Source organism: Salvelinus sp. IW2-2015, linkage group LG23 (genome assembly GCF_002910315.2).
Source record: "Salvelinus sp. IW2-2015 linkage group LG23, ASM291031v2, whole genome shotgun sequence".
Taxonomy (NCBI): domain Eukaryota; kingdom Metazoa; phylum Chordata; class Actinopteri; order Salmoniformes; family Salmonidae; genus Salvelinus; species Salvelinus sp. IW2-2015.
The window spans coordinates 40799666-40818991 of NC_036863.1; the positions used below are offsets into that span (position 1 = coordinate 40799666).

The 19326-nt window shown below is 41.9% G+C and overlaps 2 protein-coding genes across 2 annotated transcripts in view; one reads left to right on the top strand and one right to left on the bottom strand.

Annotated features, from left to right (window-relative positions):
• Window positions 1-3734: 3734 nt before the first annotated feature.
• LOC111950624 (transcriptional activator protein Pur-alpha-like) lies at window positions 3735-11071 on the bottom strand. Its single transcript, XM_023968364.2, has 2 exons — window positions 10908-11071; window positions 3735-4707 (listed from the first exon to the last, which is right to left on the bottom strand). The coding sequence occupies exon 2, from the start codon at window positions 4628-4630 to the stop codon at window positions 3773-3775; it is 858 nt and encodes a 285-aa protein (XP_023824132.1). The 5' UTR covers window positions 4631-4707; window positions 10908-11071; the 3' UTR covers window positions 3735-3772.
• Window positions 11072-13546: 2475 nt separating this feature from the next.
• The window catches only part of LOC111950969 (pro-neuregulin-2, membrane-bound isoform-like), a 110476-nt gene continuing 104696 nt past the window's right edge, over window positions 13547-19326 (top strand). The window contains exon 1 of the mRNA XM_023968915.2: window positions 13547-14128. Coding sequence (XP_023824683.2) covers window positions 13720-14128 — 409 coding nt within the window. The 5' untranslated portion in view covers window positions 13547-13719. The remainder of the gene's footprint in view (window positions 14129-19326) is intronic.

Here is a 19326-nt window from a genome sequence, read left to right on the forward strand (position 1 = left end):
TGCTGAGGGGAGGACAACTCATAATAATGCCTGGAACGGAGCGAATGCCATCAAACTCATGGAAACTGTGTGTTGGCGTATTTGCTACCATTCCATTAATTTCACTCCAGCCATTACCACGAGCCCATCCTCCCCAATTAAGGTGCCACCAACCTCCTGTGACCCGTACATTTCTTAGCATTACATTTCAATGTTTACATTGCCTTTGCATCTCAAATAGCAGGTCTCCTTCTGTTCGAACACCGGCCAGAAAGGAATGTGCTTGACCTTCAAGCTCGGATGTCCATGGGTAGCCTGCGTCAAATGCGAACCTACGCAAGTAGTGAAGATCTTGAACAAACAGTCTTTAACACTGGGGATTGTAAAAGAGTAATCATAACCTTGTGATGCCCTTTCTTTAGAAGTAGTGTTTTATAATACATAATCATTGCTAGACCTGAAGCTTCTCACAACTCTAAAAATATGAAATCAGTAGAATATTTTAGTCTCTCCACTGGCAGTGCAGGTGGTGGTTGCTCTAGTAGTCCAGCAGTGACAAATATCTTCAAACATTTATAGATTTATGCACCCTTCGCACTTCAAATCGCACATTGATGTCAATGGGAGGTCCGCACACACATTTGAGTTGTATGCAGATTGTTAGGACTTTGACATACAGTATTTGCAGTCTAATCGGGTGGTTACAGTGTCCACAAGTCCATTGTGAGCTCATGACATGGAAACATAAGACCCAATGAGCTGCTACACAAGGTGGTAGAACGTTGAGCTGTGAGTGTGTGTGTCTAAGCCCTTGTTAGGCAAAACAAAAAAAAAGACAGAATCCTTCTAGGATCAAACACAAAATGCATATCAAAAAAAGCACTGCCGACCGTATAACCAATTTTTACATCGTAAGTAAATCAATCACAAACATGAAATAGGCCACATGATACAGTATTATCTGATGGAAGAGCTGCAGTTTTTCTGGAGGTTACCAATGTCCATAACCCAAATAGACAGCGAGTAGAAAAACCCTGCCCAGTTTGGCAATCCTACATTGCCATCTCTTACAGGAGAGAACCTCATGAGAAAAAGCACATACATATTGAAGATACATTTGTCAGATGTGGGTCAATTAAAATTTATTAAAACTGTATTCAAATTTGTAAAATGTACATAAATGATATTCGATGCATCACCACCGAATGAGTTAACCCATAATCGTCTTTGAAAAGGGAAGCAACGTAAGAGAGAGAAAAAATATATAATTTCTAACAAATTATTGGTCAGATATTCCATCCAGTTAGGGAAGCAATGTGCTATACACAACCACTGAAGACAGGAGTTAACCACACACCTTCATAAGTATCGTACTGGTACCAAAGCACCAATTTTAAAGCAAATCAGGAAACATTGCTGCATGCTACTTCCTCTTTTCACCCAAACTCAGCCCCTACAATCAGCCTACCCCATCACTTCACTCTTCCCAAGCCAGAGGGAGAGATGATAGAGGCCCACGAGACAGACAACACTATTCCTCATCCTTAGCATGTTAGTTAGTGTGAACGTTATGGCGTTGGTTGTGCCCCTCATCAGGCAGAGTTACACTTTGCTTTGATAGATAGATTTCTCCTCCCAGACCTTTAAGTGCAGATAAAGGCAAATAAAACCTTGAAGAGAAATAAACATGGAATTCAGCCACATGCTTTCAAATATTAATCATATATTTAATTGATATACATATATTGCCACCATTGGCACATAGGATATTGCACACAGTAATGAAATGTTGCACTGAAAATAAAAAATAAAATATCCTCTGTGAGCAACAAAAAAAACATTCAAAATTACAAATAATGTGGAATAACATTGAAAAGTTCAAACTAAAAACTAAAACAAAATAAGACATGCTTACTACTCCCCTGTAATTGAGGTCTTTAGCAACTTACAAATGACACATTACTGCCCAAGTCGTAGAACTACACACAGAAAATATCAAAAAGGRGGGGCTCCAACAAGCGTCCTGAATCCAGTCCACGGTGATGTTTCCAATCAGCCACTGCTTTCCGGTCCACCTCACCGGGCTTGGGCCTGTGAAGAGCAGGTTTCTCCGCATCGTCTTCTAGGTGACCACCCCCTTCCATGCTTACATGTAGGCCGATACCTGGACGGCTTGGGGACGGGAGAGGTTGGGGAAGGAAGGTCGCAGAAAGGGGGGAACCAGGTCGTGATCCAAAGCACCAGGCCAGCATGTAAGCATGCGGAGTGTGTAAGGCACCGGGTTGTTTATATGCCGAAGAGGACGCACCCATTTGGGTATCATTAATACCAGTAGCTCCAACCAGGGGGGCTCAAGGACAGTTAGGCCTGCTGCTTTTCACTCCATTCAATCTGCCAGGTGATCTTTTCACTGAATACTACGGCAAATTTGTCATGGTCTGATTATTGTCCGTTTCTTTGGAAACAACTGACACGGTTTATGAAACTCGATGAGATATCCAGAGTCATACCAGCATTCAAGCTAAAGAGTTGAGCATTGGCAGGGATGAAAACCAGCTTGGAGAGAGGTCCTTGAGCCACAATGTTGGAAAACCAACATTCGGCGTTGTACAGGTAAACATGCAGCAATAACACTCATTGGCACCTTGGCATCCTATTGGTTGACTGATATTTTCTGTTCCTTTTTGTGAGTCAAGTTCCCCAAACAGAAAACCTCTGTTCCATAAGTGCTGACATTGACGTACATTTCAGATTCACAAAACCATGCTTTACTTTTTCTTCTTAGCACTCAATAGACCACGAAGCCAATTCGGTGGTGCTAGCAGGGTTGAGTGCTCTATATTACAAATGTGCTGTTCTCGAGCACTTGTCATGTCATTTGCTGCGTGTTGTCACTGCACTTAATCTAAGACGAGTACCTTTTTTTTTTTCTTTTTTTTTTTTTTAAACACATCGCATGACAACGAGACACAAAGGTAGTCTATAGTATACCAATCCGCATGACGACAATTTCAATTTCAAATTGAAGTTACAACAGTAATAATCCTTTTGAAGGTATTCATGTCGAGTTCCATTGACCGGTTCAATGTGTTCCGAGTTTGATGCAATGCTTTGCACAAAAGAGTGACCACTTTCCCCTTGCATGACATTGCCTCTGTACCTTTTTCAGACTGCATGACATCTAAACAAAATTCCTATGCAGGCCTAGCCCTCATACATGTATGATTTGTGTAAACACATCTCTACTCACAGGTAAAGGTAAATAGGGTGGCAAGTACACAATGACACCCCTTTAAAAGGTTAAAAGGGTTTTACATTTTGGTTAAAAATAAAAAATAAACTAAAATATCTGATTTGTGCTGAAGTCATTAGCTCACAAGAAAAGGACTTTCTATAACTCGGCAATAATTCCATTTGAAAATTGCAAACACTTTTTTATAATAGCTTTAACGTGTACAAAAGTTATTGGTTAATAAGGGAAATAAACACGCAGTTCTTTATCATCTGTCATCAAGTAGGAAACACGGTTCATATATAATGTTATTACTTTGTTTAGCAGCCGCTTACTGTATTAATGGTGGGTAAGTGGGTAACATCCAGCGATGGGTGACAACATGTCATAACTGTCAGTTTGTGTAGGTTTCTTTTTTGTGGGTGGTGCTCCCTTGGAGTTAAACAATTACAGTTAAATCTTTAGATCTCTTTCTTTTTACAGTAAAGTTTATTATAATTTCTCTTTTTGTTATTTTGATTACTTTCTTTTTTATTTTTTTTTGCATGTTTTTGCGCTATATCAATCCTCGTCCGCATCATCAGCATGCATCTCCTCTTGCTGCTGCATCTCACATGCCCTTTTCTCCCGCTGTTTCTCCTGGATCTTCTTCATCTCCTCCGCGTATTTACAGAACGTATTCCCAAATTTGGACCACACTTTGTAGGGCACGGTGATAGAGTTGCGGTATGTTGGCTTCACCTCGCTTACCCTCATGAACACTCCGTACTTATTGGAGCCCACGTCGAAGAAAAAGCGTTTGTTGTCCACTGTCAAGGAGGTCCCTTCGGGCAACTCCGCAGGTTCGTCATCTACTCCGTAGTCGTCAATGAGTTTAGCCAAAGCGTCACGAAACTCAATAAGTCCCTGGGCAGGAAGAGCAATCGTTTGGCCTTGCGTGGATCCCAAACCGGGCCCCCGGTTCACGGTCTGTCGAATCCTCAGAAACCGGCCTCTCTGGTTCTCTTTCAGATCCATGTAGTACTTCCGATTCTCCCGAACCAAGAATTCGCTTTTAAGTGCTCGCCTCGGCTCATCCTGTGCGATGTCCGGATTGCTCGGACCTAATTGGGCATAATGTTCGATGAAGTCCCCTAAGTAGTCACGGAACTCTACTGCCACTGACATGGAGAGAGTGAGGCGGCTCTTATTTCCCCCGGCCCCGACTTCGGCTATCTTCAAGAAGCGGCCTTTTGCGTTCTGCTTCACGTCCAGGTAGAAACGTTTGTTTTGAATGTCAACCCGTTTCGACGCCAGCTCTTGCGTCTCGTGCTGCAGCCCGGAAGCCGAGCCCGCCCCTCCTGTCACTGGGTGCATGGAACCGACGCCCGGGCCCGTGGCTGCTCCTCCCTGCTCACTTCCACTGTCTCTGTCCGCCATGATGCTGCCTGCCTGCCTTCTCCCTCTGTCTACTGCAACCCCACAGTCAGCCAGCCACGCCACCACTCTCGCGAGATCTACACAGAGGGAAATACAAGAAGAATATCTATCGAGACGGCCTCAAAGTGGAAATTCTATATTATCCTTTAGGCCTAAATACAATCGTGACGCATTAATACAGGAATAGCCTATTTTCATCACCGTTTAAATGCTCAGGCTATTCTTTGTGATGCAAGCTTCCTACTTCAAAACTGAAATAGAAGTTATTATGTTGACTATCAAATTGGATGAAGTGCAATCCAGAAGTGCAGTAAAACTTCGTATTTTACTTGAATCGTCTGCGTAAAACATTAACGCGTAAAACCGTATGCGTAAAAAATGGCTTACCTTTGCTAATGGAAAACACGTAGCCCTATTATTCCTCAATAACGGGTTATTACTAGGTTACGGCACTGTTATGTTTGTGAATGTGTTGTGTGTATGCCTAGCTATGTTTTTATGATGCAATGGGAAATGGGAAAAGATGGGGTCAAAGCAGTGGGAAAAAGGGGTGAAATAAAAACTAAGAACTCTGTTTCCCACAAGCCATACATAGAATGCTAACAGTTTATGGTGGCTTCAATCCAGTCCAGAGGCTCACGTTCAAGGCAACATTTTACATTGGGCTACAAGCGATAGGGTTGCCCGTGCGGCGTGCAAATACCCTGCACCGTCTATTATACTTAGCTATTGGGTTTCACACCAATTATATTTCACGCCTTGTTAGTCTATCCAATGTTGGCCTACTAATTGACCTTCACTGTTACCATCTGAAAGCCTTGATTCGGAAACCTGTGCCGCTTCTCTATTACAAGTATTGTGAGAGAAACCCCTATTTGGAAACAAAATACAAGAACGTTGTCTGCACAGGCACAGGTCGCTAATGGCCTAAAAAAAAGACCACAAATCCTACGGCTGCTAGGTTTAATAAAACGGTCTGTTGATTTAAGTGTCTCGGTTTGGCTTATTTATTTTCGTTTGTATGTACAGTTGTCCTAAACAACCTTTCCTGTTTCGACCTTGGGATGATATGATTCAATTTAAGCCTAGACAGACACGCAGTCATGGTGCGTCTTTCTTTCATACTCCTGTCTATGTAGTCTACTTAGAGAACCGTTACCATTCGTTTTGTTAGGCCTACCAAATAGAGAGTAGGTCTACCAAATAGAGTATTTGTTAGGCCTACTAGAATATGGGCTACATGTCATGATTGTGCACTTTTGTGATACATAATCGATTCTCAGGTCTATAGGCCTAGGTCTACATTGATCTGATGATTATTTTGTAAATTAAAGCCAATTCTCTTGGTTGAATACGAAAATAGTAGGCCTAGTGATCTCACGAGCTCCAAACTGCACAAATCACTTCGTTCATTTTGTTTATATTTTAATTCAACTTAACATGTCAAATTTACATATTTAAATATGATAATTGACATTACAACATTATTATTTTATTTTTTAAATGGAAGTGGTTAAACTGGTAGCCAAAAACTAGATGTGTAGGCCTATAGCCTATTAATTAGCTTATTATTATCCTAGTCGTAAAATTAAATCCATCCGTCCAAATGAACAGCCTTCAGAATTGTGTTTTTCGGATGTTATCTAAATAACGCATCTATTTACAGGTTAATTGTCTTCTAACTTTGGGGAATTAAAAAAGGTGCAATTATATCTAGTCCATCGTTAGCCTATGTAAAATAGCATGCTTTATTGAACAAAAGTAACAATATGTCGTGTGTAATCGAATACAAATGTTTAATCCTACATAATTATGTTTGCTGAATAATGTTATTCTCTATTGTCTTTAAACTTCAACAAATGTACATTCCTTTTTAAATGGCTGCATCATTGGTGAAAAATAGCTATTGCCATTGTCAGCGTGTAAGGGAAGTGTTAAACTGTGTATTTGTCCCCCCCAAAAATGCTAAAGTATTAGCGATTAACGTTGCGATCAAATAAATGTGTATTGGAATAGAAGAACACGCATACAAATAAGTGTAACTATTATGGGACAAAAACAATTGGAAGGAATTAAATTGATCTAATAGGTCGATGATAAGATGCTAATTTGATTGTTAAGTTCCTTCTTATTCAGATGTAATTTAATACGTTAATCTATGACACACATCTTCGTTTGATATGCAGGATGTTGATGTTCACCCGAGGAAGGAGGAAATTGCAAATACGGTGTCTCGTGCGCTGGCTTTATTCACTCTTTCAGGCCTATGGAACTACCGAAAATCTATCAATAAATAAACAGATTCAATACTTCCATTTTCTAGTCTAGCCCACATGCAGGCCATCGAATGATATACATTGATCGTTCTGGAAATGATCATTTTGGCAATATATACCTGAATGCCAGTGGGAACTATAGGCCTGTAGCCTACTCTGACACAATTCCTTTGAAAACTGAAACCTGGGTGTCTGAGCACTGTAGGCCTATTGTCAACGAGACAAATATTTTCATTTGAAAAGTGACGTTGACACGAGCGGTAGATGCACCTTAATGTAGCCTATTTGTAATTGTTTAGTTAACAAAAATGATTGCAGTGGCTTAGCTGGTCTTGTGTCATCACAGTGAAAATAGTATTATTCCTGAATAGACTTTGCTTTAAAGTGTTTTTCATTTGGCTTCATGCAGCCCAAATACATTGGTTATTTTTTTCCACATTGCTGGACAGATTTTGTGTACCTATTCATTTATTTGTGAAAGTGGAAAATAGCCCTATTAAATGAACATTGTCACAGTTTCTCGAGGAAAGTAATAGTATATTACGGGACATTTGTTGAAAAAAATTGATAGGCCTATCTGAGACACCAAGTTTAAAAACGTTATCATAGGCTACAAATTGTTTACAAATGTGTCAACAAGACTCAAAGGTTTAAGTGAAAGGTGATATTGTATACGTTCAATGTTTTAAGAAGTGGACCGAAGGGAAACTTATATCGAAAAGGAAACGGTCATGATGTTGCTGAAAAACACTGTTGTATTGCTTCAGTCTCATTTGCAACTTAATAGCACCCAGAACACGTTCGTCCTACCTATAGGCAAGTTATTTAACAACAATATAATTCCATGGATATATGATCGTGTCTAGCTTCTCTCTCCCTCGTCCATCAGTGCAGAGGCCTGTGAGAATTTGGTCACAGCATTTTTGTATTTATTGTATATGATTCTTATCCTTCTACTAAGTTATCCCACTGCCTCGTTTGGGATGCACACATCAGACTATATTGTGCTCAGGTAAGATGAAAATGTGTAGCTGATTTTGTACTGAGACAACAAGAGTTTAAGAACATTCAGGTGTTATTTATTTTCCCCTAAGTTTGTATTTTGTGCATCCTCCTTTGGCATGGCAGCTTTTTCTCTCTCTCTCTCACACACACACACACACACACACACACTTCTTTAAATATTAGGTTGGTGTTCTGCTTCCACTTGTCATAAGAATGTTCTCATGGGCAAAATTATTTTTCTGAACTTGTCTTCTTCATGAGTCCAAAGATTTTGAACTGTGATGGACAAGAACATTGGTTCAATGGTCCCTTGATATGTTATTATTTGGATTCACACGTTTGACCATCCCCACAACAGGAGGACTTATCTTCATGGGCACAAGGGTGAAAGAAGCAGAAAAACACAGAAAACAGATCCACCTCTGAAAATCGAGGAATGTTCTGCATTCTCTCACTCAGTAGCAAATATTATACTAATTTAGTCTGAAGGCGATATACATGCATGTTTCATGAAGTAGAGTATCTCTAAAATGCAGTTTGAAAAGTTTGTCCCACCTTCCCTGGAGTCACATTTGCATTTTCATATGCTGGTATATGTACGTTTAATTTTGTGTGTTCGTTTTGGATCATTTGTCAATATTATAGAAGGTAATGATCAGTTCATACACATTCTTTGATCTTTTGGCTCATTTGGCCCAGGATGCTTATTCCAAAACCCACACGATCAAAAGCAAAGTTTGAATACTCTAGAACAAGGGGTACTCAACTCTTACCCTACGAGGTCCGGAGCCTGCTGGTTTTCTGTTCTACCTGATAGTGAATTGCACCCACGTGGTGAACCAGGTCTAAACCAGTCCCTGATTAGGAGGTGAACAATGGGGGAAAAAGCAGTTGAACTGGCTTCAAGGTCCAGAGTTGAGTTTGAGGGCTCTAGAACATGTCCAGCAATCTCATAAAACACTTCAAAAAGGTGTCATGTCAGTAAAAGGATTGCCAAAGGATGATGCAGAAAACACTGACTAGGCTACAGGGCTGTGAATCCATGTGACAACATTGTCATTTCTCAAGGTAAAATAGCCTGTTTGTTGTAGAGGTAACCTATGCTACACTCTTAGAAGAAAGGGTTCCAAAACGGTTATTCGGACGTCCCCATATGAGAACCCTTTTTGGTTCCATGTAGAACCATTTTGGGTTCCATGTAGAGCCCTCTGTGGAAAGGGTCCTACTTGGAACCAAAAAGGGTTCTTCAAATGGTAAATCCATTTGAATTGAAGCACTTTTTGGTACCATCCCTTTTGATTTAAACACAACTTTCCATACATGTTTGCCCATCGAAGAAGTGGTTTGAATGTGACTTTGTAGACCTTAATGTCATGACATTCAGGAGATAAAGGTGCTCAAAGTTGACCCATTTTGCATATCTCATGCACCATACCATGAGACATCCATATCTTCATCGCTGGAAAAGATAAACAGTTGAGTTTTAATATCATTTAAAAGCTTACAAACAGTGCTGTCAAAATATGTAATCATTTCTAGATTTATTTTTTATTCGTACATTTTTAACCTTTTTAACGTAGATTATCTAAAAACGCGTAAACGCAGATGTTTTTCATATTCACATTCGTTTTAGCTTAGATCCTACTCTACATCCTCTGAGGTTTTTGTGTTGTTCCCGCCATCTGTTGGGACTCGACATGCTCTTGAATACATTTCAAATCATAGAAATAGGTCCATTCTATGAATTCTCTCTCTTCAGACCACTGCAATTTAGCTTCTAGGTTACACTATCGAAATGTCAATTGTGTTGAAATGTTTACATCTAATTACTACCATAAATATTGGCCGCTGGTCCACCCACGTTGAATGTCAACATAGAATAGACATGACCATTTATTATCTATATTTCTATGATTTGAATAGATTTCCCATGGAGGACTGGCGGTATAATTTAAAACAGATATTCACATTCAAGTCAACATTCTCTGATGTGTGGACCGTCAACCATCTTCGTGGTACCATTTGTAAGTTGACAGTTCAATGTTATTCCCATTTTAATACATTTATCAGCCAAAACATGACACCCACCCTTAAACGGTGGCGGGCACAACACAAAAACCTCAGAATTGTGTAAAATAGGCTCTAAGCTACAACATAGGCGAATATTTACGAGTTCTTAGATGGGTCAAATTGACGTAAAAGGTCAAATAAAATGTCACATTTTCTATTCAACTTTTTTCCTCGAAATTATAAAAAAAAGTTTGACAACCCTGTTTGTAAGCTTTTAAATTATATACATCTCAACTCTTTAATTTTTTCCAGTGATGAAGACATGGATGCCTCTTCCCACTGGGCACACTCAAGTTGGGGATCAACGTTGTTTACGCGTCATTTCAATGAAATGACGTTGAATTGACGTCTGTGCCCAGTGGGATGGGATGGTATGGTGGGGTATGCAAAACATGTCAACTTTGAGCACCTTTGTCTCTTGAATGTTTTGGCATTCAGGTAACTTTCTGAGCCCTTCTACAATGTATGGAAGGGTTTGTTCAAATCAAAAGGGGTGCTATCAAAAAGTGATTGAATTCAAAAGAATTCACCACAAAGGGTTCTCCTTTGGGTACAGCCGAAGAACCATTTTAGGTGCTAGATATCACCTTTTTTTCTAAGAATGTATGACTCAAACCCGAGGGCGCTATATAAGTTGTCAGTCTCCATAGGCTTCTGCAGACATGTCTTATACGCTGCTGTCGATTCACTGCAGTGCCGGTTGTCAACATGGCTTGATTGGCAACACTTTCGATATTATCGGAAACCTCGTCCATCATGTTAAGGCTGCCAAATGTCCACTGCTGAGGGAAATCGCTTGCAAACCGGGGGGCACCGATTAAGTGAGAGGTTTGCAGTAATGAACCCAATGACATGTAAATAAACCCGTCGTCCTCTTCCCATCGTCACAGACCTATTAACGTGCAACAAGGACAGGCATATCTTACCCCGCTTAGTCTGCAGGCAGAGCGCCTGAACAGCTTCGGCGTAGTCTCGTAGCAGACAGACACGACAAATTAAAAGGTGAATAACTCCTTGTAGTCCTACTGTCAACGCTATACAGTGGTGCTACCTCACGGGATTCGCCGCTTCACAAGATGGAAAGAAACAGCGAGTCGTGGCATGGAGAGGGATGCACGTAGCCTACAAGTTCAACGCCGCACGCTTGTCCTGTGATGTCAGCACGCTCAGTTACTGGGTGAACTGCAAGAGGCGTGCGCCTCGCACTGTTTATTTGTAGATATTGCAGTTTAAGATTTCTCAAACCCGCTAATACCTTCTCGATACATGTCTGAAGAGAACCACAAGCTGGCGTTGCTTCTTATACCAAATCGATCCCTCCACTTCAGAAGGCATTTAGTCCTTAGGTCAATTTAATCGGAAACAATAGACATCGTCATTCATTGAACAAACCTTTTAAATTAATTGAACACATGTTTATTCATTGAAAACTTTGTAGGCCTAGATGTGTAATTTGCTCTTCTGGGGTAAAATAAAGGATGTTATCGTTTCCCTGCGCATATCCCAATCATGTAGGCCTAATAATGTAACTTGGGTGAGGTTGTAGGTTCTCTTTAGTTGATCGTAAGATAAAACCTACCTGTTTATCCTGAAAGTCAGAGACATTACACTACTTATATTATTTTGTGTGGGGGCAAGTATCACATTTTCCTAGAAGTTAATTAGCCTACACGGGCGGTTTAATGTAAGACTATTCTGGGTGGTGGTTACATTTAAATTGCAAGGGAAATGTATTTTTAATTGGTATATTAAATATATAAGACAACAACTGAAGAGACCACTTCAAAGAGCCTCATGAAAGTGCAGGTAAATTGCATCTCCATTTGGACGGGATGCGGTTTCAGCACCGTGGACAGCGCCATCCTGCTCTCCTATCTCGTGCATTCCATGTGAAGCCCAAAAGCTCATGGGCCATTTCCCATGCTCATCTAGCCTTTCGTTCGTTGGCCTATTTGTTGTAGAACCTGTGTCAAACTTTGTCAACGGTGTGCATGAGAGTTTCTGAAGGAGGGATGGGGCGATATGAAAGACAGACTTGCTCACTGGGCACATACATAATTTCAACGTCTATTCCACGTTGGTTCAACGTCATTTCATTGAAATGACATGGAAACAACGTTGATTCAACCAGTGTGTGCCCAGTGGGGAGGCTGGGGAGAAGTTTTCCTTCGATGTTTTTAGTCAACCTCCTGCATGTTTTAGGCTGTGTTGCAAATATCTGTCTGTATTGAGTATGATGCTAAAACAATGGTCACATTCGAGGCGAGCATTTCAGAATATGACCTCACGTTCCTCACCTGCTCTGGGGAATGTTTGTTGGTCAACAGATGTCGCCCTTCGTGAAAGCATTCAGCTTCGTGTCCAGTGGTTTTCTCCGCATTCAAATTAAGCCCAACACAATATTGACCTATAACTTAGTTGACATATTCACTTCAAACAAGTCGAACATTATTCCTCATCTGAATGTGTAGGCTATATATAATCAATTCCCATTGAGTATTTTCTCTCCATGCCATTACGCATGTCTCATTGACAGCCCACACAACAATATTTGAATATGCACCAAGTGTCTGTCCATGCATGAAAGACAGCTGTGTGTTCCTCCTGTCTTTAAAGCCCATTCGCAGCTGTTTTTAGTTGTATGGATTTGATGCAGCGCCTCAGCATCTGKTTTTTTTCAGAGGCAGAACGACGAATGTGGCCCGAAGGCAGGGCATGACTTCATAATGGAATGAGACGCAAAACTCATTCGAAACAGTCTGTTGAAGAATCTGAGGCTTTGAATCGCGCGTTCACAGCGTTAGTCATCGCAGACGAAACCCCTTTCTAGCTGCTGAACTGACTGCAGTTGCTTTTTCAAGCGATCTTTTATATATWTTTTTTCTGAGGGATAGGCCTATTGCCGACTGTAATACGCAATTTGAAAACGGGACGCGTGAGGCATTTTTCTGTTTTATTTCATTATTAAATTTGAACGTGAAACCGTTTGGTGATGGGGAAGAGCATGAAGTGATTGTCATTTGTCGGCGTTTGGGGGAGTGTGGTGACCGAGCTTTGGTGTCGGGGTAGGCTATATCATAGCGCTCCAATCTTAAATATCCTTTTTGTGGTGGATCCCTTCGCAATCGGCATATTTCTCTCCGTCTCTGGTAAGTGGGGGAGGCGGAGAGAGACAGGGCAGTGGGAAAAGGCGGTTTATTACCCGTGGAACAAAACACTGTTTCGTTAGGGGCATGAATCGTATGCATTTTTTGCAAGTGGACTATAAAACGAATTGTTCACTGCAGCATTTGGCGTATTTTCTCTGCGGCGAATGATAAAGAAAACCATCAGTGCTGAGCACGGCGCCCACCCGACCACTGCAATTTTTGGGCAAAGATAGACTGKCGTCGTCTTGCGGATAGGCTACTATGGCAGCATATGAGCATCTTCTGATGGGGAGAATCCATGAATCCCTTGCATTTTAGAATGTATTTTTAGCCGAATGCAGTGATGGGATTTTAAACCCAGCCTCATTACGCGGTTTCCGGTTCCTAGCTGGTATTTCCACATTGCAAAATTATTGGAAAAAGCAGCGGATCCCGATGGCATGGACACTTACGCAAGGTCTGCCGCGCCGCCGTGCTACTGGAGCCTATTTGCTGTCTCTTCCTTCAACCCAGCTCCACCGCCATCGCCCCGCAGCCCAGAGAGCCCTGCCGCAACGCGATCAGCCACCACCGAGCCAAAGCAGGCGGCATGAGGCTTGATTCAGTACATTTATCCATGCTGGTCATCGGGGTCTCYTTCGCCTGCTACTCCCCGAGTTTGAATTCCCTGCAGGACCAGGCTTACAAATCCGCTGTGGTGATCGAGGGCAAGGTGCAGTCCGCGCCTCTGAACGTCTCAGCGGAGCCGTACGGTGTGAGTGTCAAAGTGCTGGACGTGTGGCCGCGGAACAGCGGGGGTCTGGGACGGGAGCAGCTCGTCACCGTGGGGGAATTCGGATCGGAGGCTCCGTGCACCACAGTGATAAAGAATCACAAGTACATTTTTTTCATGGACCCAACCGAGGATCCCTTGGTTTTCAAGGCATCGTATGCTCCCCTAGATACTAGTGGGAAGAATCTAAAAAAAGATGTTGGGAAGATATTGTGTGAAAACTGCGGTAAGTTTATTCTTTAATCTTGCCAGTGAAGTCGAACCTGGCAAAACATATCAAATGATTATGACTGTACTTCCTTCAGCTGCAACTGGCCATACGTTCTTCCCCTGTCAATATGTCTAGCTACATGTGGAATAGTGATTTCATGTTTGAGAGTGAGTAACAGATGGTAAAGGGTGCTCATGGGGCATCTCTGCTGCAATATTCAAATATAGAAACATTTAGGCTAGAGGTATGAATAGGCTTCATGATGCCATTGACACACACGCACACGCACACGCACACACACACACACACACACTTTACATCTTTGATTTCAGAAACGCAAGGCGTGGATCATTTGGTTGATTAAAACAATGAATTACCCGCGGTGCAGCAGGCGTTGCATCAATGCGAGTTTCGATGCAGTAGGCCTAGGCGCACACACATAAACACGCATATACACATGCACGCACACACGTGTATATTGATTCTCGTGGCAATCTGTCCTCCATGCCAATTTTTTTTTAATAATATCATTTGCAAAATGCATACGTACGGTCACGTTTCTTAAAGTGGCAGTAGTAGCCTACATGTCAATTCAATATGTTTCATATTTCCATGAACATCTATGGTGAGGCACCCTGGGTGCTTTGCGCTTCTGTTCTGGGCCTTCAGAGCGACCGTGCCGGCAGTGSATCTCTTTCAACACAAGTTAGGATGCATCGATCCCGTAGCCTACTTCCCCATCAACGTCACACTATGCTGCTCTCTGCGTATTAAGGAAGCAAACTTCTATGGTCAGGGGGTGAAATTGATTTTCGCACAAGCAGGGGCTGTCATTTTTATGGGCCCTGGCCCTCACCTTCTATGTTCACATCCCGGAAGTAAAGCAGCGGTAGTAGGATACTAGGCTCAGCCATCGAGAGAAATAGGTCAATTGGATGTACAATGCTCGATCTTTCTTACCACGTTTTGAGCAGCGTACGTAACGTTGCATATGCTCTATGTGTAAGACGGCAACGTGCAGCCAGAATCAAATTAAGACCAGACCCTCCCCGACTTCCTTGACCTCGAGGAAATGGCTGAATTTCCCCTCATGGAAGTGATCTCATTCCTAAGTGTGGTCAGTCTGTCTGGTGCTTTTCTGAGTCATGCTCTCGTCGAATGTATCAGCTCCAATAACGAATTGTGACACTGACTGGCAAAATAGCAACTTAAACCCCTGTCCATGGTGCTGAATCTTTGGCGCCAGGAACTGACCAGAGTTGCTGTCTCTTGCTGATTCTTTGGCGCCAGCAGAGTTGCCGAAGGCCTAAATGGGATGAGCCTGACAACCTTTCACGTGATGACTCAAATCACGAAGGATCTTCATATCACAAGAGGTTGGTGGCACCTGAAATGGTTGAGGACAGGCTCATGGTAATGGCTGGAGCGGAATAAGTGGAATGGTATAAAATACATCAGACACATGGTTTTCATGAGTTTGATGCCATTCCATTTGCTCCGTTCCAGCCATTGTTAGGAGCTGTCCTCCCCTCAGCAGCCTCCACTGCTTCATAATACCACCTGGAATGGAGCTACACCTGACAATTTAATGGTCCGTAGTTTTATACTCTTACTCAGGTGACTTGCAGGGCGGTTTCAGTTCTAAATGCAATTCACTAGCTTACAGCTCCTGGACATTAGCAACATGCACGTTTAAGCTCCAGTTTAAGCTTAAGACTGGAGTAAATGGGAATYGTGCGAAGATTTCTGAATATAGAGCTTGATGTTGATGTAGATGATGTATTGCCATGCCATTAATACTATAGCGGGGGGTGGTTACTGCATTGTTGAGCAGGACATTTTAAGTTGAATGTCTTGAGTTAAAGTTGTGACACGCCAGGTTCAGCATTTAGCAGCATCTCTCTGTTCCAGCTCGAATGAGGCACACCTTGTTCCTCACTTGATTGGTTGATGGGTGGATTGTGCTACTAACAAGGAGGGACTGCAGTTTCTACCAAAGTGACTGAGGATTGCTATTTCGGAACATTTCTCACATACATTTCCTCTTGAGTTGGCAGTTTGGTTTTAAATACGACGAGAGAGTTTATACAGGACCAAACTGTAGTTCAGAAGGTATTAATAAGACTATTGTGCTCTTATTTGATGTGATTTGTCTTAGAACTGTTCTGAGGTCTAATAGGAGGCTCCAGTTGGAGTGGCTGTTGTAGCAGGGGTTGACTTTGTTCCTCTCTGGGTTGACAGGCAGTCAGACAGAAGTATAGCACGGGCACACTGACTGACTGGGATTTAAAATGTGTCACGTCTGCCTTTTTAGCTCACATTTTGGGATAAGAATAGTGTTTTTTGACAGTCCCTTATGGCTCAGCCTAGATTGAAAGACTGTAGTTGCAGTTAGTGTGGCGGGGGGCCCTAGCTTTTTGTCTACTCATAGACCCCATGGAGGAGACCTACATATTAGCACCCTCTAGCCTATGTATTTGTCTGTGTATGAGTCGTGTGTGTGTATGTGTGTCTCTACTTGGGATTTTGCTCTGTGCTTATCCTTGGTTGTAACTCTGTGTGTGAATGTTTGCTGTCTTTCTGCATAGCATGCATTTCATATCCAGACAAACATTGCATAAATAAGTACCAGCACATATGATAGGAAGAAGAACACAACTGCAAAATAGTGTTGGTATGGCACTTGAGGGAAGTATCTACTCCCACTGCTGACAGGTCACAGCTGCAGTGAGGTGGGAGGCATGGATTTGCCCATGGCTCTGTACAGCAGTGAACTGATAGAGCACTCTGGCACAGAGCACAGCTGTGTGGCACAACACACAAATAACATCAGGAACAGATATGATCTGGTATTCAAACAGGTAGGCTTTATGGATTGGTATGACTGCAATGGGAATCTGAGGTTAGAGGTAGATTTTTAGTGTTGTCAGGATATACAGTACCAGTCAAAAGTTTGGACACACCTACTCATTCAAGGGTTTTTCTTTATTTTTACTATTTTCTACATTGTAGAATAACAGTGAAGACATCACAACTATTAAATTACACATATGGAATCATGTAGTCACCAAAAAAGTGCTAAACAAATCCAAATGTATTTTATATTTGAGATTCTTCAAAGTAGCCACCCTTTTCCTTGATGACGGCTTTACACGCTCTTGGCATTCTCTCAACCAGCTTCACCTGGAATGCTTTTCCAACAGTCTTGAAGGAGTTCCCACATATGYTGAGCACTTGTTGCATGCTTTTCCTGTGGTTCAACTCATCCCAAACATCTCAATTGGGTTGAGGTCAGGTGATTGTGGAGGCCAGGTCATCTGATGCTGCACTCCATCACTCTCCTTCCTGGTCAAATAGCCCTTACACAGCCTGGATGTGTGTTGGGTCATTGTCCTGTTGAGAAACAAATGATAGTCCCACTAAGCGCAAACCAGATGGGATGCCATATCTCTGCAGAATGCTGGGGTAGCCATGCTGGTTAAGTGTTCCTTGAATTCTAAATAAATCACAGACAGTGTCACCAGCAAAGCACCCCCACACCATCACACTTCCTCCTCCATGCTTCACGTTGGAAACCACACATGCGGAGATCATCCGTTCGCCTACTCTGCATCTCGCAAAGACACGGCGGTTGGAACCAAAAATCAAATATTTGGACTCATCAGACCAAAGGACAGGTTTCCATCAGTCTAATGTCCATTGCTCGTTTTTCTTGGCCCAAGCAAGTCTCTTTTTCTTATTGGTGTCCTTTAGTAGTGGTTTCTTTGCAGCAATTCACCCATAAAGGCCTGATTCACACAGTCTCCTCTGAACAGTTGATGTTGAGATGTGTCTGTTACTTGAACTCTGTGAAGCATTTATTTGGGCTGCAATTTCTGAGGCTGTTAAGTCTAATGAACTTATCCTCTGCAGCAGAGGTAACTCTGGGTCTTCCTTTCCTGTGGCGTTCCTCATGAGAGCCAGTTTCATCATAGCGCATGATGGTTTTTGCGACTGCACTTGAAGATACTTTCAAAGTTCTTGACATTTTCCGGATTGACTGACTTTCATGTCTTAAAGTAATGATGGACTGTCATTTCTCTTTGCTTATTTGAGCTGTTCTTGCCATAATATGGACTTGGTCTTTCACCAAATAGGGCTATCTTCTGTATACCACCCCTACCTTGTCACAACACAACTGATTGGCTAAAATGCATTAAGAAGGAAAGAAATTCCACATATTAACTTTTAACAAGGCACACCTGTTAATTGAAATGCATTCCAGGTGACTACCTCATGAAGCTGGTTGAGMGAATGCCAAGAGTGTGCAAAGCTGTCATCAAGGCAAAGGGTGCCTACTTTGAAGAATCTCAAATATAAAATATTTTTTGATTTGTTTAACACTTTTTTGGTTGCTACATGATTCCATATGTGTTATTTCATAGTTATTTCATTGTTTCTACAATGTAGAAAATAGTCCAAATAATGAAAAACCATTGAATGAGTAGGTGTGTCTAAACTTTTTACTGGAACTGTAGTGTGAAGACCACTAGGGTTAATAGAATATAAATAGATTTTGATAGGTTGGGATGAGAACCTCTCTTGGTAGAGACTGGTACCTGGCTGCCGTTTGGGAGGCCTGTAGGCAGCAGCTTCATCAGGTGCATCTCTTTGTCMAACTTCCTTACTGCTGGATAGAGGGGATGTTGTTCCATCGCTTCAGATCATACACAGAGTGCCTGTGCTCACATCTGGGCTGTTTTTGTATAATACCACAAGCGATACAGGAGGATCTTATAAATCACTTACCTGTAGCGGACATTCAAATCAAATCAAAATCAAATCAAATATATTTATTTAAAGCCCTTTTTACATCAGCAGATGTCACAAAGTGCTGTTGTGTTGCTCTTATACTTGTACAGTAACAATGTATACTAGTAACAGCATTGTATTAACTTGTTGTGACATGTTATTGTTAGATAGCATTTAAGTATTTGCGTTATTTGCAGATCAATTGCATAGTAATGGAGTTTAGACTTTTTGAAGTTTGTAGTTGTAAGGCAACAGGGGTTTGCGGATGTCAGAAAGGCCGCTGTGTGATGGACTGGGGGCTGACTTAGCAGTGGGATCCTCAGAAAGGAGTTGTTATTGATTCAGGTCACACATGATGATCAATGTTTGTGTAGGGTGTTGTGTGTGTTCCCTGGGTGATGTATTTATACACTGAGCCTCGC